At 31.1% G+C, this 27,164-nt stretch overlaps 1 protein-coding gene across 1 annotated transcript in view; it reads right to left on the reverse strand.

Annotated features, from left to right (window-relative positions):
* Positions 1–378: 378 nt before the first annotated feature.
* The window catches only part of LOC111698148 (transient receptor potential cation channel protein painless), a 46,065-nt gene continuing 19,279 nt past the window's right edge, over positions 379–27,164 (reverse strand). The window contains exons 24-41 of the mRNA XM_023468406.1: positions 26,603–26,674; positions 25,335–25,384; positions 23,006–23,137; positions 20,849–20,950; positions 20,446–20,523; positions 19,038–19,074; positions 15,912–15,961; positions 15,467–15,565; positions 14,653–14,715; positions 12,598–12,655; positions 11,789–11,906; positions 8,878–8,947; positions 8,351–8,432; positions 7,965–7,984; positions 7,150–7,200; positions 4,668–4,759; positions 3,458–3,503; positions 379–1,115 (exon numbers count right to left, since the gene is read on the reverse strand). Coding sequence (XP_023324174.1) covers positions 1,033–1,115; positions 3,458–3,503; positions 4,668–4,759; positions 7,150–7,200; positions 7,965–7,984; positions 8,351–8,432; positions 8,878–8,947; positions 11,789–11,906; positions 12,598–12,655; positions 14,653–14,715; positions 15,467–15,565; positions 15,912–15,961; positions 19,038–19,074; positions 20,446–20,523; positions 20,849–20,950; positions 23,006–23,137; positions 25,335–25,384; positions 26,603–26,674 — 1,303 coding nt within the window. The 3' untranslated portion in view covers positions 379–1,032. The remainder of the gene's footprint in view (positions 1,116–3,457; positions 3,504–4,667; positions 4,760–7,149; positions 7,201–7,964; positions 7,985–8,350; positions 8,433–8,877; positions 8,948–11,788; positions 11,907–12,597; positions 12,656–14,652; positions 14,716–15,466; positions 15,566–15,911; positions 15,962–19,037; positions 19,075–20,445; positions 20,524–20,848; positions 20,951–23,005; positions 23,138–25,334; positions 25,385–26,602; positions 26,675–27,164) is intronic.

Raw genomic sequence — 27,164 nt, forward strand, 5'->3', positions numbered from 1 at the left:
AAACCCAGCTTTGAATGACGGGATTCTAGCTATGGTGCCAATGTTTCTCAAATAAAGTATTTAAAGAACTTACGGACATATTATAATGTACGTTCTCCAAGGGGTGTCCTAAAAATATGAATGTAAGAATTGTGTATCCATGTAAAAATTACTCCCGTTGAAAAACGATATTTTAAAAACAACAATAATGATCAATTATTCATGAAACTCATATTTTTTACATATTATATTTTACACAGCACACATTGATCATAAGAAACACAAAACTATTGTTTACAAAATTAGTGTAAAAGACGATCAAAAGAAAATACATCTTGATGTTTATTGTGACTCCCTCTGTGTAAAGTACTTCAAGTCTTACTTATCGTTTACTTAAAGTTGGAAAGCCCCCAACTAAGCTTTTAGTACCTTGGAACCTTTAACCTTAGGTTTCTATTCTCTTATTGTCAGAAAAATGATCTTTATCTCTCTCTCTATATATATATATATAAGGTAGTAATCTCTGTTTGTTTGTATGTCCGATCATAACTCAGGAACCCTTTAACAACCTTGCCTCAAATGTTGATTGAGGGAACACTGTAGAACCGTGGGAATGTTCTTAGCATGGTTTAAATGTTTTCGTTGAATAGATTGACTATTATAAAGAAATATTTGTTTCGAAATAAAGTTGGGTTCCCAACCTTGCAACTTACACTTGTCTCGTTTTTGGAAATCCAATACATTTTGTGAAAATTTACAACAAAAGAACAATCTCTGAAACGATATTTTGTTAAATTTTTTGATTTTAGAAACTATTTCGATAAAAAATACCCTTTCGCTGAAAGGAATTTGGTCTTTGTCACAAACTCAAATATTTCTATTTCTCTGCAACATGATGGTTATATCCCTTTATCTAAGATCTACAACATTGGATTTCAAAGAAAATTTGAGTTTGTGACAAAGACTCAAGTAAAGACATGATATTTTATATAATTGTTTGTAAAACATGAATAAAAACAGTGTTTATGGATAATTACATCTAATTACCCATAATTAACGTTTTCTGATGAGTAAATCAAGCTTGCCATTGATTTCTGTCTCAAGGTTAAATAGTTTTTCTCGTAGGTCCGCCAGCTCTATTTTAGAAAATTAGATTAAAATAATACATCTATACAATTATTGGCCGAAATAAATAATGTCCTTCTGAAAATCTAATTATATTCTACAGGGTGTCCCAATAAACATGGGAATTCAGTGACGAATTCGATATCGTCTTTTCAAATAATTCTTTGATTTAGTACAGTGATACCTACTGAGAAAGCTGTAATCTGTAAGAGTTTCGTCTTCTATGTTCACATTTTGTTTGTTTATGTTTTGACTGCATAGGGTTGTACTTAGTAAAACAAGAAAATTACAGTATACAAACAGAGTAAACTTGTCCCTCTTCACTGTTCATCTTGCGGAGACATTAAAGACACATCTTGACAGTCTTTTACCCTTTTCATAAAATGAACTCTAGCAGACAAAATAATATTATGGCTTTTGAAATTATGGTATTACAATGCTAATTCAAAAAAAGGAAGATATCGAATTTGTCACTAAATTCCCATGTTTTTTGAGACACCCTGTATATCTATCAATATTCTATCTCTTACTAGAAATCAGCCAAAATTGCATAAAAGACTTTCCTTACCTAAATACACAGCTCAATAAAAAGTAATAAATTAAAAATACAAAAATCATATTTTAAATTGGTTCTAAATTAAGATTCACTTGAATCTTTAACTTACCAAGCCATGTAAATATAATTTTCTTCTTCTGTTAATTTACAATCACTAACCAAGAACAATTAGAAAAATTAGCAAGCTTCTTAACCTTGTAAGATCAACATCAAAAACTACAATTTAAACTTGAAAAGGGGTGCCATTGCAAAGAGTTCTAAATGCCTAACATTCGTAATATACAGGCCACAGGATGTTCCTCGAACCATGCAAGTAGCAATACAACTTTAGGGTTGGCTTTAATCTTTGCTGGGCAGTTAATTGTAAACCTAATTTTAAAGTAAAATTCTAGAGTTAACAATCACAAAAAAAACTAGTCCTTGAATTTTGATGTTTTCTGCCTTTTTTGTGCTTTTAATATTACCAAGAAGATATGAAGAATTTTATTTAGATTTCAACAATTTTGGTTTTATTTAATATAATTGAAATCTGATCGAAATTCATAATATCTCCATTTTCCGGTAGTATTGACAGCACAAAAGAAGGAAATTTTGTGATTATTGTTTTAAGAATTATGAATGTAAAAGTATGGTTACTAACAATGCCACAAATTATTTCAAAGATTGACGACGAATTTTAAGTCGTCTCTCAACTGTCATGAATCGTGGGACACTATGTACCTCAATCTACAAGGTAAACAAGCCTATTTTTTATTTATTGACTTTACTTCAAAACTGATGGTGTAATTTATTTAGAATTATTTTCCTGGAATTTAATTGTTATCAGGCATTTAATAAAGTTGTATCATTTACTCTCAGACAAATTAGAATCAATAGAAATTTAAACCCCCAAGGGATTCAATGATAAACCTGAGGGCGTAGCCCAAGGGTTTATCATTGAATCCCGAGGGGGTTTAATTTCCATTAATTCTAATTTGTCTGAGAGTAAATGACATTTCTTTTTAAAGAGGGGATTCAATGATAAACCCGAGGGCTTGCGGATTTTGCGGATTTTTTTTTTTACCTTTGTAGATTTTCAAAGTATCTTTCAATTAAAATATCCCGGCGGAATATTTTCATTGAAAGATACTTTGAAAGAACATAGAAATGTTTGATAGAACCTGGAAAAACTAATACATAATGCATTTTTTTCTTTGATCAAAGATATTAGCCAACATTACTTTAAAAAACCAAAAACAAAACAAGAAATGTTACTTATCGTTTTGAATTTCTTTTCAGATAATTTCTTTAGTTTGAGTAAAGTTTTGCATAATAAAGCAAATTTCTCTATCATGCAATTGTAAATTAGGATGTGCATCTCCAATTCTCGTGGAGTCTCATGAAAGCTTTAAATCTTGAAAAAATACATATCTCGGAACGATGTCCATTGTCCATTGCCCATTAGATCAGTATATCTACATTATTCTACAATAATACAAAGTTGGTAAATAATGATAAAATTGTTTTAAATTTCTTGAGAGAAAATTCGTGGATAAATATTTTCTTGTATTGTCAGCATTTCAACCAAAAAACTAGTTCAAACAGAAATACTGAAAATTTTTAAAAGAAAAATCAGGGGTGTATATTTTCTCGATATATTTTTTCTCCCCCTAAACCCCCCTTTTTAAAATAATTTTTCCACCAGAAGTTACATGTAAACAATATCCTCCCCAGGCCAGGGGAGGGTGTGGTAATTCTTTAAAATATATATTCCTTGAAACAACAAGGATTTGTCTGGGTTTAATATTTAATCTATTCCTGTAGTGTCGTAGCTATCCTGAGACCGATTTTTCAAAACAATTTCCTTAAATATTAGAATTCAATTCAATTTCAAATCTTGTAAGAAAAGAATATACCCGACATTTTTTGTCTTTGTTTTGTCACACCTTATATACAGATACAAGAATTTGTTTAACTCCTTATTAGTTATGCCTTAGAAGTTATCGGAATTCCTATTACCTCAGTAGACACCAGAATTTATGCTACCTCAGAAGATACCAGAAATTCTCTAAAGGCTATCCTTAGCAGATACAATGAAATTCCGTATACCTTAGTAGATACCAGAAACCAACATTTATTTTACCTTAGCAGATACCAGATTCTTTGGAAAATAAAATATACCAGCAATTCTTATACTAGTAGATACCAGAATTCTTTTAAATTATCAATAGAATTCCTTATACATTAGTAGATACCAAAATTCCTTGCAACTAGTAGATACCAGAACTCCTTATAACAGAATTCTTTTACCTTAGCAGATACCAGAGTTCCTCTTACCTTAGCAGACACCAGAATTCCTCTTAACCTAGCAGATACTAGAACTACTTATAACTTAGCAGATACCAGAATTCATTTACCTTAGCAGATACCAGAATTCCTTACTTTAACAGAAACTAGAAGTTCCTTCACCTAAGATGACATCAGATTTCTTCAAACCTTAGCAGATATCAGAATTGCTTAGACCTTAGTAGATAAAAGATTTCTTAGCAGATATCAGAATATGTTTTACTTTATCACACACCAGAATTCCTCTTACCTTAGCAGACACCTGAATTCCTTATACCTTAGCATATACCAGAATTTCCCTTACCTTAGAAGACACCAGAATTCCTTATGCCTTTGCAGATACCAAAATTCCTTTTACCTTAGCAGACACCAGAATTCCTCTTACCTTAGCAGATACCAGAATTCCTCTTACCTTAGCATATACCAGAATTCCCCTTACCTTAGAAGACACCAAATTTCCTTATACCTTTTCAGATACCAAAATTCCTTATACCTTAGCAGACACCAGAATTCTTCTTACCTTAGCAGACACCAGAATTCCTCTTACCTTAGCAGATACCAGAATTCCTCTTACCTTAGCAGATACCAGAATTCCCCTTACCTTAGGAGACACCAGAATTCCTTATACCTTTGCAGATACCAAAATTCCTTATACCTTAGCAGACACCAGAATTCCTTTTACCTTAGCAGACACCAAAATTCCTTCTCCGATCTGATCCTGTTGCAGAGAACACATTGCTCCAAGATGATTAGGTTTCACTGTAAACTCTTTATCTAAAAAACAGAAATGTACAGTGTAAACTGTACATTGTACAGGGTCTCTAAAAAACTGAAATGTACACTGTTCACTGTACATCGTACAGGGTCTCTAAAAAACAGAAATGTACACTGTTTACTGTACATTGTACAAGGTCTCTAAAAAAGAGGTTAATGTAAGAGGCTGAATATTAATCGATTTTTTTCTTTTTTGAGGGCATTAAAATATTTGCCTAAAGTTGCATATTCTAATGTTGAAAACATAAATGCTATACCTTGTTGAACTATTTTCTTTACTCTTGATGGTTTTTGAGTAGATATTTCTAATGTCCAAATAAAACTAAAATCGATAAAATATTTGATTGAAATAATGGACAACCATATATGTTTTGTATTTCTGTTTACTTAAGTGTAAAATAATTGCATTTTTTAAAATATAGATTTTACATCTGAACCTGTATCTTCGCATCCAAATCACGTCGAATTTCTCATCCCATACAATTTTACCCTTCTTGGAAGAAATCACCTTCATAGGAGTACTATCCGAGACCAACTTTCATTGGAGACCTCCTGACCGTTATATAAAACCCACAGATTTTTAACGGGTACCCAAATTTTCATTGGAGACCCCCAGATTTTCATCGGAGACCCCAAATTTGCATGTAAGACCCCCAGATTTTCATCAGAGACCACAAATTTGCATGAGAGACCCCCAGATTTTCATCGAAGACCACAAATGTGCATGAGAGACCCCCAGATTTTCATCGGAGACCACAAATTTGCATGAGAGACTCCTAGATTTTCATTGGGATCTCCTATGATATGAAATGATGATTTCTTCCCAGATTATTTGTAGGATTTCAAAATCTGTTTACGCCATGCATAAACCAGTCTCGATATTTTTATGAATTATATTTGAAGTATAATTCCAAGGTATTTTGAAATGAAACGTTATTTTTTTTGCTACGTACTACATCTAGTTTTTAACTAGCTTTGCTACGAACCACATCTAGTTTAATTTTAACTAGGTTTGCTACGTACTACATCTAGTTTTTAACTAGGTTTGCTACGTACTACATCTAGTTTTTAACTAGGTTTGAAGAGACTGGCAATATATTTTCAAGTTTCATGTCTGATTCATAAAAGTACCTATAAAACAATAATATAATTAACACTGTAGAAAATAAATTATTTTTCAATCTTGAAACATGTTTCTAAAATCCTTTCTTGTGTTTCGCATCTACCTAATGAGTTAATCACCTATGTACAATCGCCTTATTTACCCCTGGATTCAGTATCTGTCCTGAGAGGAAAGAAGATTCCAGAAGACCAGTATTTTCTAGTTTGTATATTATAAATGGTTTGAGTTCTGTACTGCGCACGGAATTCAACCAGTATTGTCAAAGATTTCGTAGTTGACGGACTGTGTATTGTCTCTAGGTTTTTTATTTTACTGTTAAGTGTTTCGAGGACCAATGTGGTGAGTTATCCTCATATATATTATTTATAAATGCTCATTATTGATATTTACTCCAAAGATTATATTCGTATGCTGCAGATTTTTAATGCCTATGTAAGATACTTTGTTTATCTCAAAGGAAAAATATGATAAATGTTTATTACTTAAAGCTTTTTCTGTAGCCTGTTTATTTTTCAATCTATAATGATTGTTTTATAGATTGAACTGCGTAATAAAACTTGAAGACTGATCCTGATTTATTCATTATGGAGAGATCTAAGAGCAGAGCAGCTTAAAGTCAGATCCGGAGAAACACCCCACGGTATACATATACTCAAATCTAGGGTAATTGCGAAACACCTTGTTTCTATTGCATGTATTCGCAAATCACTTAGATAGAAAAACCGAAATAAACAGTTATTAATCCTAATAGGAGAAGATAAGGATATTTCTTTACTTATCTTGGACAAATTATTAAATTGACACACTGTCAATCTAAAATATACAAATATAGGATCCCCAGAAACTACGTTGACAGACTTTTTAAGATCAAATGATTAAAATTAAAATGTTTTTATTTTCAGAGTTGAAAACTGTTAATATTGAGATAAATATTGATTTTCTCTTTTTGTTAATCTCAAGATTAATTTAATCTTAAGTTTGTATTCAGAAAAACATATTTTCATTTAATCATGCAATTTTGTCTGTTTCTTTGTATGTCCGATTATAACTCATGAACCCCTTGACCGATTTGCCTCAAATTTAGATTGGGTACTCGATAAAACCACGGGAATGTTCTTAGTTTTGTTTTGCGATTGAGTGGGTCAACTTTTATATGGTAAAAAAGCTAAACGCGTAATTTACGACCAAGCGCGGGTAAACGGTTGGAGTAACTATAAGTAACCTGGGCAACGCTGGGTTTGCAAGCTAAAAGTGTATATTTTTTTACCTGGAAGAACTGTGTAGAATAGAAGAAATCCTTTAGCTCCAGTTTTAAACACTAACAAAATAAAGGAATTGAGTGTTTGCACAAACTCTTATTTTCTAATCTCTATATCTTTGCAAACCAATGTCGTAAACAAACTATTTCAAACTATGTTTCCTGTTAGATCATAACCTTAGTTTGAAATATCAAAGGTTTACACCATCAGGTTGCAAAAACAAAAAATAAAATAAGAATGAAATAAACATGACTGTCCACGTCATACTGGTGTACATTTGAATATCCTAACGTATCATTTGTTAAATTACTTTGCTATAATAAACTTGGTGAACGTAATGAATTTCTGATTTTAGAGTTAGATTTCAAATATGGTCTTGGGTTGAGCAGATTAAGTTGGTTGACTCTTGAAAATGGGAAGTTTTAAGTTTTTAAATATTAAACATTTTTATCATGAGAATTTTTAAAAAAATTATTAGACTTCTAAATCACAATCGTAAAATTTATGTTTGATGCTCGGACATTTTTGCTAGTATAACATTTGATGAGGTCGTTTTTTGTATACAGCCTTGAAAACATTAGTTTTGTTATTCGACACTTTTTTCATATTAAAAACATCTCCAATGCCATTATATCTAGAGCTAGGTTAGGCCCTTTGAGGCGCTAGGCTATAGCTTGGATTAGCCACGGGGGCCGAGCGCTAAAAAATAATAAAAACATTAAACATGACATATACGTAGCAAAATGGCATGTAAAAAAGACGCAAACAAAAATGGCACATGCAAAAATGCAGTTGTGGCAATTGTTATACTTTGAAGACCTACCTTTTCTGCAAAAGCCAGTTCTGAAAATAAACAGATTTTCAAAACATTTCCAACAAAAAAAAATTAAAGTTTATATCATTTCAGGCATATATGTATTTATTTTTTAACCCCCTACCGCTCAAGAATAAATGTTTTAAAGAGATTTATTGCTGAATTAGCAAATCTTCATGATATAAGGTGAAATATATGAATTTTTAGGTTAAACGGAGCTTACCTTTTCCTCCACTTGTACTAACGGGAAGTGGACACCCCATTTTATATTTACCCAAGTATTCAAACAAACCCCCCCCACCCCCAACCATCATGGTCTTAAAAGGATATATCTTTAAAATATGTAAATAAATTAATTAAAACATTAAAACAAATTTTTGAAAATCTTCTAGTTCCTGTAGCACTGTCGGATCAGAGAGATTGAAGGAATTGATTTCAGGAACTCTGGAACATTGGACAGAAAATCAAATGGATCACCTTGGAACCAAACTTGTGATTACTTGACACAGGGGAGACCTTAAGGAGTGGGGGAATATTTGAAATAAAGCACGCGAAGCCCAATTTTTAATATTTCCATAAATAAAAATAATCAATTTTGACTATTAGGTGACTCCAGAGGGAAAATGTTTTTGTAAAAATTGTAAAAAAGGTCCTTAAAATTGTCCTCTCTGACCTCTCCCTAGTCCTCAAATTTGTTCGTAGAGGGAGAGGTAAAAGGACATGTAGCCAACAAATTTATAATTTGTAGCGGTTTACTGCTATTGCAATGTCCTTAAAAACAATTTTAAAAATGAAAAAATAAGAAATTTTTTTTAAACCTTCGAGGTCTAAACCAATTAATTTTTTCTCAGCCAAATATCCTTCGGAATAAATTTTTCAAAAAAAATGACAGAAACTAAAAATAAACTGTATCAAAGTTTGCCTAGTAGAGTGGATTCCATGTAGGATATAGTTTCTACTCTGCTGATATACGAATATATTTCAGCTTTAGCCTAAAATATAATTGTAAATAAAGCGACTGTGCGCATATTTGTTCTACTGAACCTCCACGCAAAGATGACAATGTCCGATTTTCAACTTTACTCTGAAAGCTTTGTATAATCATTAAATAATTAGATTCGCATGTATTATCTTTTTATACTTATTTCTTATTTCTGAATTTTTTACAAAACAATATACAGTGAAACCCGTAATAACGAATACATCGAAAGAATTCATCAAATGTCGTATTCTTCACTTTCTGATAATGGAAAGTTGCAGATATTTAGTTTTTTAATTACATGATTTTTTGAACCTCTTTAAAACTGTTCCCGCATATTCATGGTTATTTATTTAATTTTGCAAATACTGAAATTTACGTAATATAGTATAAAACTCATCGAAAAATTGTCAAGACGACATTTGATAAATTCTTCCGATGTATTCGTAATTAAGGGTTTCACTGTAGTTTCAGAAGAAGTTAATATTTCCATTTACTGATAGCGCCAATGTAAGGATTCATAACTCTGATTGGATAATGAGATAGATATACATACTTTTTCTATTGATTCAGAATAGACAACAATTACATGACTGAACCCTGATTGGATCAGGTGCTAATGAACTCAGCATACAGGAGTGAAAAAGAACGCATTTCTTGCTTATAAGAAACGATGTATAAAAAAATCACAAAAATAAACACTTCTCAACTTGTCAAGTCAGAAAAAGACTGTACACTCCACAAATTAAATCAGATTACCGTTCTACTATTGTAACTCGGGAATTGCTACCTTGAATGGAGGATCGCTCAAAATTACGCTGGCAGTTCCTTTGAGAAACGATTTTTCTGAATTAAGACTGTTCATGGAATTTTAAAATAACAGTAAACGTTCAGGTTGACCTACATATGGGGAAAAACTATGAGCGATCGCAAAACTACTCAGCTCAAATTTAGAATTATTTATAGGCTAAACCCGAATTTGAAATCAAATGGTACTACTATTTATTTCTCTTTGATGTTTGCTAATGATTCAATGTTTAAAGAATATCGTTTACAATATGTTCCGATCTTTTTTCCCAACAATATTTTTCCATTAATATTTTTTTTAACAATATTTTTTATTTTTTCCAACAATATTTTTTATTTTTCCCAACAATATTTTTCCATCAAAATTTTTTCCAACAATATTTTTTATTTTTTCCAACAGTATTTTTTATTTTTCCCAACAATATTTTTCCATCAATATTTTTTCCAACAATATTTTTTATTTTTTCCAACAATATTTTTTTATTTTTTCCAACAATATTTTTCGACAATATGATCAAATGACGTCTTGAGGCCGTACATTTTTCCCTGGAATTTTTAATTGTTTAAAAATGCCTTTTTTTGGCAGGAACTATTGTAATATTGTACAATTGTACAATATTGTACAGAGAGATTAGAAATCGTTGCTTATGATTCAGATGACATTATCTAAAACATACCAGTTATAAGACAATAGAAAATGCATGAATTAAAACTTTCCCCAGATGTACTCTTCCTTCTAGATCTCAATATAAGTTTAAAATATGATATTTAAGTTTTAAATTTCCTCTTAAATTGAAGATCAAATTGAAGATCAAATTGAAGATCAAATTGAAGATCAAATTGAAGATCAAATTGAAGATCAAATTGAAGATCAAATTGAAGAATTCTATCAAATATAATTCAGTATATACTCTAGTTAATATTTGGTATCATGCTGGTTTGAAAAAATGGGGGGGGGGTGATAATTGGATGTTAACTAGCAAGTTTTCCCTTTTAACACTTTATACCCAAGATTTCAGCTATTAAAAAAAACATTTTCGTCATTTCAGTAAAAAAACAACCAAAACACTTTTAACTAAAAAATAATTCTGGGAAGTTTGGGGGTCTGAAAGAAAATGAAACTTCAAATATTTAATTTGTTCTTTATTAACCCTATCCCTGCTGGGGTACTTGAAAACCAGGTTACGCTGGGGGGATTTAACTCCCCCCCCCCCACCTCTAAATCCCATGTTTGATGTTTCATGATTCCAAATATGACAAATGATACATCATTGGAAAGCTCTTGTGCTTTACTTATAGAATCTGCAAAATAATTAGAAAATTTACAAATGTTATTTTTTTTTGTTGCAAAATCAAGTTATGTTGTAAAAATTTTGTCAAAAAAATGTCCATCTTGTCAGCTATCAATGTTTACACGGACACAAGCACGTAATCTATCAATGCCAAATAAATGGACATGATCAGCTGTCAATGTCTACACAGACACAAGCACGCAACTATCAATGCCTCTTCTGGGACAGGATCTGGAGCTATAGATGCCTCAACTAAGACACAATCTCGTAAACTATCAATGCCTCAAATAGGACACAATCTTTAACTCATTTCTTTAAAACAAGGACATGATGACTACCTCGCAGTAATCAAAGTGAAGTCTATATATCAACTCATGTATTTGAGGTTTATATGTTACAATTTAAAGTTAATAGCAACGTTAATAGACGTAATTACAATTTTTACGTCGTTATCTATATCAAATGATGAAGATAATCCTGTTACGTATTTACAGCACAATTAACCCTATAAAAGCTGAGGTCTGAATCTATGAATAGCNCAAAGAAAAACAATTAGACCAATATTAATAGTTTGGGTGCTACAGAATCCCAAAGGAGTTAAGCGCATGCTCTCTCTGAGTCCTGTAATTCAAAGCGGCATGCACATAATTTCGTTGGGCTTCTGCCTCAGGGTTATTGTGAACTAAAAATCCCTAAATTTTAAAAAGACGACATCTAGTGTTCTATCTTTAATGTTATTAATCTATGAGGTGTACCTTTATATCTCCTGTATCGCTGACCGCCAGCCCGTTCAGTAGATTCATCAAAACAACAACAATCAGAAAAACAAAACTGAGAAAGTAGCAGTACGCCAGCATACCCAGATATCCAGAGCTAAAATAAATGTTTTTTATTTGTTTTAATGAATTCTCAAATGGGTTTTCAATCTGAATTCTGATGGCAAAATTTCGCTGAATTATGCGGAGTTGTGGGAAATGCGCGGAATTGCAGTGACCTTAAATGACCCTCCATTTTTATGGTGGCATGTCCGATTCATAACGGTACACTTAAACACTTTATCTGATCTAACATATATAGAGCTATATGTTCTATATATAATATGTCAAAACAGACAAAGGTTTAAAGGCCGCCATTTTAAATCAAACTAAGACAATTTTTTCCTACATTTTTTACTAAGACAGTGTTTTCCTATCTTCCTATTTCAAATAACGTCTTTCTATCATACTAACTCAAACTCAGTAATTTCTTTAACTTTGATCTTCTTTTCCACAAACAATTTGTTATAAAATATTCCTAATCTAAAAAAGTTAAAAAAAAAACTGTAAGAACATCTTTTTTAAAATCGAATTAAATCTTTTTTCGTAGATTTTTATTAGATTATCAGTTTTTACTCATGGTCAGAAGTGATTTTGGTTTTTCTCCATATTTATTTAATCAAATTTGATTTCGTTAGTCACATTTACAAATAATTTATTTTCTTGCTTCCTCCTCTGTACAAATAAAATCATTTCACGTGACCAAGTTTTCTAAAAAAGTATTTAAATGGTCACTAATTCTTAAAAACCTGTCAATTGGTAGATCACTGAATTCCAGTTCTCCCACAAACATAGCAGAGGTTTTCACTAAAATAAAGATTAAATTTTATTTCTGGATTGTTCTGCATATCAAATTATTTCTGGACTGTTCTGCAGATCAAATTATTTCTGACTTGTTCTGCATATCAAATTATTTCTGGATTGTTCTGCAGATCAAATTATTTCTGGATTGTTGTGCAGATCAAATTATTTCTGACTTGTTCTGCATATCAAATTATTTCTGGATTGTTCTGCAGATCAAATTATTTCTTAATCGTCTTCATTTTTGATGTAGATCATTCCTATAGCGATAACCAGAAAATAGGAAGACGACCTTAAAGCAATATTTAAAGGGACTGTAAAGGAAAATTGAAAGGGGAAATAGGATAAACCCTGAGAATCTCAGGCGTTAAACGATACATATCAGACATCTATCCGAGGTTTCGATGTTTCTGTCTCAAGAAATTGATATAAAACTGTGTCAAATTTATACGAAAATTCATAGATATGCAATTTTGTAAAAATTTTTGTATAATTATATCTATTAAAAATTCAGAATAAAAATTAAAAAAATATAATGGGAGCAAACCTGAGATTCTCAGGTTTCTGTGGGATATAATCGTTTTCAGATTTTTTGCGTATTTGCTGAATATCATCTGTTTAAACCATACTACTTTTGTACAAAATTTCATATATATAGATTTTCGTATAATTTTAAAACAGTTTTATATCAATTTCTCGAGACAGGAATGATATAGATAGATGTCTTTATATGTTTCGTTCAACGTCTGAGATTCTCAGGTTTTTATCCTACACCCACTTTCATTTTTCCTATACAGTCCCTTTTAGTGTATTTAATGTCGATAAAAACAAATGGATTTACAATACACTCATTAAATAACTAGTTAAGTGAAATGTGTCTGTTTACACTGAAAAATTGCTGTGTTCCATGCTTATTGGACAATTAAAAGTCATAATTTAATTTAAAAGTCGTATTCCTATTTCAGAGTTTTCCGGTTATCACTGTATGTATAAATGTTTCTAAAGTACAATTGTCCATGTTACACTTATTTTATTGGAGGGGAGGGGGGGGGGGGGATTAAACAACTAAATATGTTAATTCATATTCATTTATCCATTAAATCAAAAAATTAATATTTTACTTTTTTTTAGAAATAACAGAAAAATTGAATCATTTTGAAATTCAATTGATATTTGTACTGATTTTCGGGCAGATTTGATTTATCAAACTATATCAAGTAAATTCTGCTCTCCTTATGAATAAAAACATGACCGCATCGAAACAAAATACTTGTGCCAGCATTGCAGCTAGAGATGGGCGCGGGAATATCAAGCAAATTTAACTTTCATTAAGAATATGAACATACATGACCAAATCTAATTAAAACATTTGTTCCAGCTTTCTAGTTGGTCCATTTGAAACAAAATTAGCAGATTAACAAATACCACAAAGGAATTAACAATGCATGATCTTAAAAAGAATTTTCAGCGTTCATTTGTCAACTGACTCTAGCTAGTGAACTGACTCTAGCTAGTGAACTGACTCTAGCTAGTATATGATTCTCACTTTTCAACAATAAATTCATTTTCTTTCAAAGAGAATTATTTTGACTTTTCGGATGACCCTCCAAGCAAAGATGGCAATATGCCCGATTAACAACGGTACCCTAGAAAGCTTTGTCTGATCAAGTATGAATAAGATATAAATGTTTTTGTTTCTTTGAAATGTTTATTTTCATTCGATCGTAGTTTCTTTGAGAATGTAACTTGCGCATTCATTGATTATAAGAAGTAATGGAGAAACTAACAGCAAACAATTTTCGAGTCAGAAAATGGTATCTTCCACATTTTGGATCAAATTAAGGTTTCAAGCGTACCGTTGTAAATCAGGCATTGCCATCTTAGCATGGAGGGTTACTTGAAATTACACTTACAGTCCCTTTAATAGGAATTGAAGAGAAATTAAAGAGGGAGTAACCAAATAGGATATAACAAAATGTATGATGAACCAGCTGGTAATTTACCTAATGAAAGCCATGTTTTGTTAAACAATGGATTCTTGTCCTCATCTTCTAAACCAGAAATATCTAAATTTTAATTCATTATTTCAGGAGATTTATCATCTAGGAATAAATAAATAGGGTTACAAAACGAGGAAAGGGAGGCAGCCTGTATCTGCATCGGTATGCAGCATGCCTTCTTGTGTACCTTTGACTGTAACAGCACGCAGAATGCTGTATTGTGTATCTGTAATCGTACCAGTATGCAGCATGCTGTATTGTGAATCTGTAACTGGTATCGGCATAAAGCATGCTGTTTTGTGTACCTGAAACTGTACCAGTATGCAGCATGTTGTATTATGTACATTTAACTTTACCAGTATGCAGATTGCTGTATTGTGAACATATAACTGTACTGCAGTATGCAGCACGCTGTATTGTACACCTGTAACTGTATCGCAATGCAGCAGTTGTATTGTTAACCTGCACGGGTATTGGCATAAAACATGCTGTATTGTGAACCTATAACTGTACCAGTATTCAATATTCAGCATTGTGTACCTGTAACTGTATCGGTATGCAGCATTCTTTTTTTTGTGTACCTGTAACTGTGCTGCAGTATGCAGCATGCTGTATTGTATACCTGTAACTGTATCGGTAAACAGCATGCTGTATTATGTACCTGAAACTGCATCGGTGTGCACTATGCTTTATTGTGTACCTGTAATTGTTCCAGTATGAAGCATGCTATATTTTGTACCTGTAACTGTATCGATATGCAGCATGCTGTATTGTTCAGCTGTAACTGTATCGGTATGCAGCATGCTGTATTAATTACCTGTAACTGTATCGGTATGCAGCATGATATAGAAACCCAGACCGAATGCAACAATGAACATAGAAAACCACATAAGGAACAGGAGAAATGAATTCAATACTTTAAAATTAATATTAAATATTTTTTCTAAGAAAACAAATAATTCTAATTTAAATTTTTTTTCATTAACAATACAATCTTATGCATAAAAAGTAAAAATATACAAATAAGGGCCTTTATAAAATGTTTTTTATCTATTGAATTACGAAAAACATAAGTACTCTGAAATTTTAACACCTCGCATAAAAAGTCCCTCGTCCATCATGTTTTTGATGTTATCTAAAGTTTGTTTTAGAATGTTAAAAACACAAAATATTTTTTTTTGGATAAATTTCTTCCGTAGCTTAGTAAAGAAAATAATTAAAGTGAAGAATTTGACAATTATTGTAGATAAAATATTAATTTCCTTTGTAAAACATGGTGACATATATGTTGAGATGGTGCAACTTCGGGTGTCTAAATAAAATCTTTGTTACCATGTTGTTACCAGGGTGCAAATTATTCAGAAGAACCCCCCATAAGGGGGGAAATGATTTTGGATGATTGGGTTGCAGGGGNATTTTAGAGGGAAAGGGTAAAATTAGACATCAAAAGGCAAGTTATTTCATACTTTTTAATTATTAAATCCCCAATAAAGCAAATAAAACCCTAAAAAAAGTATTATCATTTCTGGGGGGAATAAAATAATTTTTCAAAGGGGGGGGGGGAATTTTTCAAGAAAATATACACCCCTGCTTGTGAATACACATTATGCTACATTCCCCAATTTGGTTCCAAGATTGGAATAAAAATATAATTTCTTTTTAATGCTAGAAAACAGTGAATTAGTTTTCCCTCGTGAGATTTATTTACATTATGTTCTCTGTCAACCATGTTTTGTCATAGATAGATAGCGCATAAGACGACATCTTTCATCTTGAAAGATATACATAAATTTACAGAGATGTTTTAAAGATATATAGATTAACTAGGTCGGTTGTGAACATTGGCTGTTCTTATAGTTATGTCATTGAGTACTTGTGGTTTAATGAGTTCTGTAAAGAGAAATTTAAGTTAGTTTAGTGAGATGAGGAAGGCCAACCACATCAATCTCTAGTCCGAACCACATTCTCCTCATTTTCTCGTCCGAACCACCTCGAAATCCTCATCCTTTCAATATTATTTTTTTGAAGTGTCCAATCCTTGAAAATAAATACATTTTTTGAAAATATGGCGACGTTAGGGCATAAAGCATGACTAGAATAAATTTTTCCAAGGATTTTGAGATGTTGGAATCTTCAAATCCACGAGAATGATGTCAATAATTATTTAGGTTAAAAGTTGAATCTCTTCTGCCTCCAAAATGGATAACTTTCACAAATAAAAATTTATACCAAAGAATTCACGTGAACATGGTCTTTAATCTTTCCATTTCAACCCATACAAAATATTCATTGATTTCTGATTTATTTACAAATAAGGTAGATTAGTTGTCCCCACTAAGAGATCACTACTGCCTGCCGCATGGTTAAAATTATAGAAAAAATAATGTTCAATTTATATTATTCAAATCATTTGCTACAATTAATTGGTCACAACCCTATGAATTCAAACAGTATTTAATCATATAAAAATTGTAAGTAATATCTCTAACCCAAATTCAGCTGAAATATTACAAAAAGTTGTTTACATCGAGTTTGATAATGTTTTGCGGCATTTTCCGCGAAAGAAAGGGCTCTTGATATAGACGCTTTTTTGTAGAACATCGTTTATGGAGCATTTTCATTTTTACACAAATCTAAAATTTAATTGGAAAAATTTTATATTTAATCTATGCCCTAACGTCGCCATATTTTTAAAAAATGTATTTATTTTCAAGGATCGGACACTTTAAAAAATAATATTAAAAGGACGAGGATTTCGAGGTGGTTCGGACGAGAAAATGAGGAGAATGTGGTGCGGACTAGAGATTGATGTGGTTGGCCTTCCTCCCCTCGTTTAGTCCTTCTTCAGCTCTCGTCAATATGATATATTGCTCAGTGAAATATTGTTGCTCAAATAGTTCCATTCTCGGAGTTATTTTACACTCTATTATGAAATCCATTCAAACACCAAACCACCCCGCTTATCATTGAAGTACACTTTGACCCCTAGAAGTATGAGTATAAGCTATCTATGTTTATTTATTTATCTAAGTGTTTTGTGTGTAAATCATAGAGAATAGAATATATAGAGAGGAATTTACTAGAAAAAAGTGTAAAACGGCCATTTTGTTGTACTGTTTCCATACTGCAGGTTTACTTCACATATTTATGCTATATAACCTGTTGGGTCTTGGAATATCATTTTATAGAAAATCTAAAATTATTGTTTAAAGAAAACCAAATTATGAAATAGGCTGGTTTCATAATTGACCAATGATCATTTAACATAGACTCTATGCCTTCCACTTTACAAACGATGATTTTCCGTTATAACTATAAATCAAATGATGTTTTTATTCACCTAATTCATTATAAAGTTTATTTAACAATTAAAAAAATTCGAAATTTAAATGGATAGTTTAGGGAACATACTGTATTAATGTACTCTACTGCATATAATTTGTGAACATTTACATGATTTGTACACTTTGAACTCCCTTTCAGGCTGAAAGGGACTGACAAAATTCATACCGAGAGATTCTTTTAATTCCTCTCTATATATTCTATTCTCTATGGTGTAAATATTTGATTTTGTTATTCAGTATAATTACTACCTCAAGTACCCGGCGTTGCCTGTAGAGATTTTTGGGAAAAATTTTGAATAAAAAAATATTTTTTTCAAAAGTATAGTATTTTTTAGCCTCTGTCACACATGGTTACCCCAGCCAAGAGTTTCCTCAAACACAATTTCGTCAATTCGGTTCAACCGTTTGTCCACCCTTATCTACATATATATGAGCAAAGAGCTATGATATAAAGATATAAGATTTTTTTTATTTTACAAGAGCATTTGGGACACAAAGTAATTTTGAAAAGTTGTCACTTTCCAAGAATATATATTTACAACATGGCATGTGTGTGTTGAGGGGAGGAAGGCTGAGGACAACAATTTCTCGTCCGAGCCATATTCTCCTCATTTTCTCGTCAGAGCAACCTCGAAATTCTAGTCCTTCCCATTGATAGAAATGTTCATCTGTAGATAGAACATCGTTCATGGAGCATATTAATTTTTTAACAGATTTAAAAATTGCTTGGGAAAATTTTTATTTTTTTTGCCCTCGTCGCGAGATTTTCATAAAAAATGTTATCTGCAAAGGTGGGACATTTAAAAAATGTTATCTGCAAAGGTGGGACATTTAAAAAATGTTATCTGCAAAGGTGGGACATTAAAAAAATGTTATCTGCAAAGGTGGGACATTAAAAAAAATTTTTTTTTGGAAGAACGAGGATTTGGAGGTGGTTCGGATGAGAAAATGAGGAGAATGTGTCTCGGACGAGATATTGTTGTGGTAGGCTTTCCTCCCCTCGTGTGTTCATAATTATAATGTTTTATAAAACTCTGTGATTACCTGCCAATCATTGTGATTAGTTCCGTCCAGGAGAATACTAATTTTATTCATTATAATTTATAGTTAGTTCGACTCATTTTCATTTTCTTCATTCATTGTTCGTGAATGACCCATTTCGATCGTTTTTTTTCAATCGTTCAAAAAGATTAATTTAATTTGTTTTCAAAAGTATTTTTCATTTTCCATCTATTTCTCACTGAATGGTCGTTCAGTCAAATTTTTCTTTCAGTAAAAAAAAGACAGTTTTTTTTTCAAATTTTTGTTCAAAAACATCGTTTTTTCAGTAAAAATATATTATTATTTAAAAGTTTGTTCCAAAGAAATGGTTCGTTCAGTAAAAAAACGACACCCTTTTACACATAACTTTTCGTTCATTCTCAAAAATTTCGTTTCTTCAAAAAAACTATGCCCATCTCTATTTATAGTATCAGTACTAACAAAAAGTAGTGCCTTCAGTAGGTTTTTTTTTGGGTCGTTTTATGCCTATATTTTCTTACATGCTCGAATTTTGTCATCATAAAGAAAAATTTTTTATTGGCATTTACTTTTCTTTCAGTATGTTAAATTTTATTTCCAAAAGAAATTAAGTGCAAAAAAACTACTCAAAAACAATGAAAATACGATCGTGTTGTAACAATAGTTGTTCGCTTTTTTATTATGAAGATAAAGCAAAATTTAAGAAAAGCAGGCAGAAACATATTAGGTACAATTTTGAATTTTTTTTCTCATTTTTTTAAACGATCCAAAAAGATTAACAACACTTACAAAAAGTGACCATCTAGGAAAAGATGGCAATGTCCGAATTGTACCCTTCAGATCTTAACATTTTCAAACATGAGGAAGAAGAGTTTCTCCATTGAAACCGCAAATAAAAAGATCAGTTTAAAGAAACAAAAACATTTCTATCCAATTTATACTTAATCAGAGAAAGCTTTCAAGTGTACCGTTGTTTATCAGACATTGCTATCTTTCCATGGAGGGTCACTTGAAACTATTCTTGTACAGTCCCTTTGATAAGGTTTTTTATTATTGTTTGGGAAATTAAATGATAGAGAAATGAAATGACAGAAAAACGAAATGACAGTGAAATTAAATGACAGGGAAACTAAATGACAGGGAAATTAAATGACAGGGAAAATAAATGACAGGGAAATTAAATGACGGGGAAAATAAATGACAGGGAAATTAAACATCATTTCAGGGGAAAAGGTTGTAAACAGAGGACTATCTCAAGTGTATACCAAAGTTTTCAAGTCTCCCAACTAAATCATCGAAATACTTTCGTTCAAATGTCAATCCCAATCCAAAAAGGAAAGTGCACAAAATAGTAAATAAAACTTTTTGAGCTCAGACCCAGAAGTATAAGCTTAAAATAAATCAAAACTAGAAAATATATAATAAATCATTCCTAGAGCAATGGCCGCCAAATGCCGATTAACTGCAAAGTCATCTTCTGTATTGTTACAGAGAATATACACAACTAAAACTAAAAAAATATGTTGATTGCATGCTATATTTTCCGTTTTTTCATTAAATAAATAATAAGTTATCAAAGATTTTTGAATTTTTTGGGTTAATGACCTATTTACAGAAGATTTGTGAATATGTTTTTGGCCAAAACTCAAATTTATTCTATAGCTTTGCAATATAAATAGGTGTAAACCTTTGATATTTCAAAATTCAAACTTTTGATCTTACAGAATATTTAAAACTCGGAATTTCTTGTTTGAATTAGTTAAGGTCTACGCGCCATCAGGTTGCAAGGATATACGGTTTAAAAATTTCAAAAAATTAGTGCTCAGTTTCTTTACCAATCATTGCAACTTCGATCCAATTCTCTAGACTGCACAGATATCTCTTCATAGATACTAACAGTTGTAGCAGCTCACGGAGTACCAGGATACAGAGCAGCACTAGATAGATAGATTTATATATATATTTAAACCATGTTTATTGACTGATGAGGATCGAGAGATCTGAAACATTTTGTATTGATAAATATGAAAACTGAAAAGCTGTTCTAATTATTGCTTTATAGTTATATATAAAGATAGATAGATATAAAGGTGGATAGAAAGATATATATATATATAGATAGATAAAAAGACAGATCACACTGCCCCGGAGGCGATTTGAAAAAGCTTTAACGACCAACTCAATTCCGTATACTAAAAGATGAATGAAACGCATGGGAATACAAATCTGTTTTCGTCGAATTATTTCATCGAGCCCATTGGATATTAAGACCAAAATAGAGCACTGGATCTAAAATAGAGAAACTGTAAGGAAGCCTATTAATCATAAAAAAATATTAAGTCTATTTTTGTTTATATTGTGTTTTAAAATCCCTATTTTACAGTTTTGAAGGAAAAGAAAAAAGAATTTTATACAAATTAATGCTTTGAGTGACCTATGCATGCTGGATTTTTGACCTTATGAAAATACATGATATTTTAGCATGATACCAGTTTATGAAAATATCAAGCTATTTAACAACTTTACATTTCTGTTGGTTTCCATTTTACTGAATCAAAGAAAGTGTGGAAAAAGATATTTTTTTTTATCTACTCATCATAAGATCAGAAATTTTTAATATTTTTATTTTTCAAATTAATAACAAACAATGTAGGAAAAATACAAGATGCAAATATTTAATTGTAGATATTAAGGATTTTTTTGTCACAAGGTATTGAAGTTGTATACATTAATATCTTCATAAATCTTTCTGTCGCAACTTTTTCTTACATTTCAAACTCATTTTTATCCATTGCAGCAAATGTTTAGTTGGAGGAGCTGTTCTCTTCAATGCACTGGAGCTACATTTATTATAGCGTTTTCAACATTTATATATTTGGGTTCCCCCTGACATGATCAAAATCATTTTAAACTGCAATTTTTATTCTTGTAACTTGTGAGTGAAACTCATTTTAACACAAATATACCTAATATTTATTCTTTCATCTATTTATTTATAAATATTTCAATTTAGATTTTCCGGTCCAGCGGAATTTTACGCGGCAATTCGGAATGGGACCGAGTTTGATTTGAGTATTTTCTACTCATTTTCCTGCCGGTTTCATACGCGTAAATATGCTTATTAGACAAATGATCAAAATCACTTCCGGGGCAGTGTGATATAGACAGATAGATAGATAGATAGATAGATAGCTAGATAGATAGACAGTAGATAGATAGATGGATGGATAGATAGAAATAGATGGATAGATAGATAAAAAAGATAGATATATAGATATAGATATAGATATAGATATATATAGATATAGATATAGATATAGATATAGATATAGATATAGATATAGATATAGATATAGATATAGATATAGATATAGATATAGATATAGATATTAAATTTCGAATTTTCCAAAATGTATAGGAAATATTAAACTTCCATGTTAAAAGTTATACAATTGATGAAATTACGTTTTCTGTTGCGTCGATTATTACAAATATTTCTTTCTTTTAAAAAATATTTAAATTTAAAAACGTCACGTTATAAAGTATACAATGTTGAATGAATTTGAATCAATTTTAATAAAACCTTACTATTGAGCATTGACAGCCTGCTTAAGACTAATTAGCCACTATTAAATTGCTATGGAAGTGCCTTACATACTAAATATTACCTATAAGAGGAATGTTAAGATGAGAAGATAAGTGCCTAACATACTAAATATTACCTATAAGAGGGATGTTAAGATGAGAAGAAAAGTGCCTAACATACTAAATATTACCTATAAGAGGGATGTTAAGATGAGAAGATAAGTGCCTTACATACTAAATATTACCTATAAGAGGAATGTTAAGATGAGAAGATAAGTGCCTAACATACTAAATATTACCTATAAGAGGGATGTTAAGATGAGAAGAAAAGTCCCTAACATACTAAATATTACCTATAAGAGGGATGTTAAGATGAGAAGATAAGTGCCTAACATACTAAATATTACCTATAAGAGGGATGTTAAGATGAGAAGGCTGGATGAAGAAAATACAAACCATCCCAGATATTTGAAGAATATCAGGAATGTTTGAGGTCATTTGGGACACCAGACCCTGCCCTCGCCTGCTAGATCTTACCCCTAAAAAATATAAAGGATATTAATGAGGTCATGTTGGGACACCAGATCCTGCCCTCGCCTGCTAGATCTTACCCCTAAACAATATAAAGGATATTTGAGGTCATTTGGGACACCAGTTCCTGCCCTAGTCTGCAAGATCTTTCCCCTAAAAAATATAAAGGATATTTGAGGTTATTTGGGACACCAGACCCTGACCCTGCCTGCTAGATCTGACCCCTGAACTATAACAGAGTGGAAAAAAAACATAAAATATTTAAAAAATCAATTGTTTAAAAATTTAAGGTTTAAAACATCACTTTTATTTTCAGGGAGTCACAGATTAAACAATAAAATTTCCGTTATTTTTGAAACCCCGATATGGGCAAAAAATATTCGGGATTTTCAGGAATTTTGTGAAACCATTTTTAAACTGTTTACAATGTTTACTGTTCATTTCAATTGTCCGCTATAATTTGCACACAGTTTTTAGATAGAAAAATTTGGATTACTCTGTAATCTTTTTCAAACAAAGGTTTTAAGGGAAAACGTTTTCTAAATTTACATCCCGCTAAAAAAATGTCACTTGAAATTAATTCTACAATACCTTTGAATTAGGCTAACTTTACCTTCTTTTGACCGAATAATATTTATAATTATGAATACTAAGAAGTGAAATTACTTTTTCATAGATACATATTTTCAGTTTTACTGATTTTCAAACCTTTGTAAGAAAAAAAAACAATTTTAAACTTTTTTAAATTTTGAGATTTCAAAACGATAAGGAAATCATTTTAGGCGAACAAATGCATTTCGGGCTTGATTCGTTATTCATTATCACTCCATATTTTTACAAAAATTTCGTTTTAAATCTTGGTTTCCAAGTTAAATATTAGTTATGTGAAACTATTTCCACTTTTAAACTGCTTCAAGGGGAATTACAAAAATTGAAAATGTTAAATAATAAATTTATGTTTCTGCAAAAGTAAAATCAGGGTTGTATACTGTATAATGTATATTTTCAAAAATTACCACATGAAATTATTTTTAAATATCTGGGGGGAAAAAAAGTCAAATTTTTTTTCCCATCCTTTTCATACTTTTAAAATAAAAATGTATTAATTGTTTTTACCTAAGTTAGCAAAAAAAAAATTATTTTCAAACAAGGGGTGGGGGTAGGATTAAGATTTTTTAAATGAGGAAAATTTACACTCCTGAGTAAAATTCTGCACCAAATCATAAATAAAAGTAACTTTAAGAAGAAATTCTTATTAAAATAGAGATAGAATGATTATATTGACTTCATTCGATTTTATAACTTTATCCTTGAATTCTGCAATGTTAAACATCGAAATATCTTGAGCCTTCAGGTTGCAAAATATATAGATTAAAACAATTAAGGATCTTTTGGCGCCTGGCGATTGATCTTGAAGAAAAAACGAACATTAAATTTGGCATAGTCACCCTTTTTCCTTTATAATTTTAAGGACGTAATTTCAAGTGACCCTCCATTTATAAATTGGCCTCTCTTATTTATAACGGTACCCTACCTTCAAGCCTTCATCTCTCTTATTCATAACGGTTCCCTACCTTCAAGCCTTCAACTCTCTTATTTATAACGGTTCCCTACCTTCAAGCCAATTCAACTCTCTTATTCATAACGGTACCCTAACTTCAAGCCTTCAACTCTCTTATTTATAACGGTTCCCTTCCTTCAAGCCTTCAACTCCCTTATTCATAACGGCACCCTACCTTCAAGCCTTCAACTCTCTTATTTATAACGGTTCCCTACATTCAAAACTTCAAGTCAATAACAATTAGTTGACTTTTCCTTCATATCTGCTGCACAAATCCGAGAGTAAAGAAATTGAGTCTTTGCCACAAACTCAAATTTTATAATCCCTCTATCTTTGCAACCCAATGTCGTAGACCTTAGATATTTCAAGCTATACATTCTGTTAAATCAAATAGTCTAAGTTTATAAAAAGGTTTAAATATCATCAGGTTGCAAAGATATAGAAATTATAAAATTTGATTAAAGCAAAAATACAGTTTCTTTGTAGAAAAACCACTATTAAAAATCATAAATTTTAAGAAAGAAAAAAAATTTATAGTCATTCATGATCAGACTTAACTGTTCAGTGAACCATGCCTTCTCTATATATTGAGGATTGCTTCAGCTTTAAGTTAGGTATTTAGTACTTTAACAAATAGAGCTTACCATAATCAGGGTCTTCTTTCTGTGGACTCGAAATTATCTCCTTTAAATCCCTAAAAATTATCCAAAATCATTCAATAAAAAATCCTAAAATGGCTTTCTACAGCGGATATGGGAACTGCTGTTAGCCACACTCCTTAAAGGGAGTGATCGGCTATGTAAGGTAGTTGAACTGAGTATGCAGTGTTGTGGAAAACTTCTTTCGGATTCGTTTGAGACATATTAAACTTTTTAAAGATCTGTAAATCCTGAGTTTGAGCGCAAATTCGACGTTCAAAACTCCTACTTTGGGGGTGGATACGTTATCAGAATTAGTTTTTTTTAAATTATGTTGAAGAATGTGCCTTAAGCTGGCAACTCTTGTATTGTGAATATCGAGATCAATGCTTGATCTTCTATTTTGTTAATCTACAGATTTTTTCAATCTTTATTCAATATCCATTAAAAGGTCTAAGACTCAACCAATCAGAGTGTTGTATGCAGAAAAAAATAACCAATCAAAAGCCGGAAAACTAATCAGGTTACTATCAGTGATCGGAACCCAGGAGGGACATCCAAAAAGATAGGCAGAAAATAAAAAATTGTCCATAGATGGAGATCGATATAACCAAGCCATTTTATAAGTACATCTATTGCTTCTAGATATAATTAAGTGATAAATAACGATTGTATAAAAGGAAAGGAAGTTCAGTAGGTCTTCTCTGGTTCCAAGATCCGACACAACTGATTTTGCAGATTTTATAATCCTCTTTCGGGGATTTCATTTCCTCTACACCATCAGGATTATGGGTTGCATTTAAGGTGTCTCAATATTTATCATTCCACTTCCTTTAGATGTGCACAAGATAAATTTTGGATGTGAAAACAACGACTAGAAATAACGATTTTTTTCACAAGGTTGAAATTATGATTTTGACAGTTTTTTCAGTTATGACTTTTTTGATTTTTGTATTCAGTATCTAAGAGCCTGAAATTTGACAAAATTTCAAGTTTGTATAAGCACATGACATATAAGGTCGAGAAGGAGGAGATCCAATTATAAAAAAAGTCCGTTTAGGAAGATAAACCGAGAACTAACATATCGTTGTTTACAAATACGTGCACTGCAGTAACAAGGAGGAATAGCACTAAGTTTGTTTACATTCAGCTCTGCTGTTTACTTTTAAGTTTTCTGTAAACTGAGATACGTAAATCAGGATAAAAGGTATTCAATACAATATTTTTCATCTCTGGCGTAGTTTCTTAAGTTTCCTTTTGAAGAAATAATTTACCTGGTCCAATCCTTGATAATTAGTAGGGTAGTCAAAATGCACAGAGCAATGTAGAGTACAAAAAATGCATCTCTAAAATAAAATTCTTTACTGGAAGAGCTTTAACTGTAATATTTACTATCATAATACTGAAAATTTTGTTATTTTATTTTAGAATAGTTGTAATTTCTTTCACTGAATGTATTTAAAGCCTTTCTTTTGGATGGTTTATTCTTTTTTGGTGTTTTTCTACCATGTTGCTATAATTGATTTATTTTAAATAAAAAATTCTAATAATTATGTAACCGGTTTATTTCTTGGAATGCACCCATAATATATTTAGAAATATATAAGTTACAAGCTGAAGTGCCCAGCGTTGCCCGTGGAATTCTAAAAATACTTGAAAAAAGATTTCTAATTTTTAAGAAAAAATAATTTAGCCTATGTTACCCTCAAGCACCCAAGGGCTCCCTTTTTTTCAATTTGGTTCAGCTGTTTGACCAGCTTTGGCTAATACAAATATCTGAGTGAAGAGCTTTATTATATATATATAACAATTACAAATTTAAAAAAACGGCAAAAT

Source organism: Eurytemora carolleeae, unplaced genomic scaffold, assembly GCF_000591075.1.
Source record: "Eurytemora carolleeae unplaced genomic scaffold, Eaff_2.0 scaffold235, whole genome shotgun sequence".
NCBI lineage: Eukaryota > Metazoa > Arthropoda > Copepoda > Calanoida > Temoridae > Eurytemora > Eurytemora carolleeae.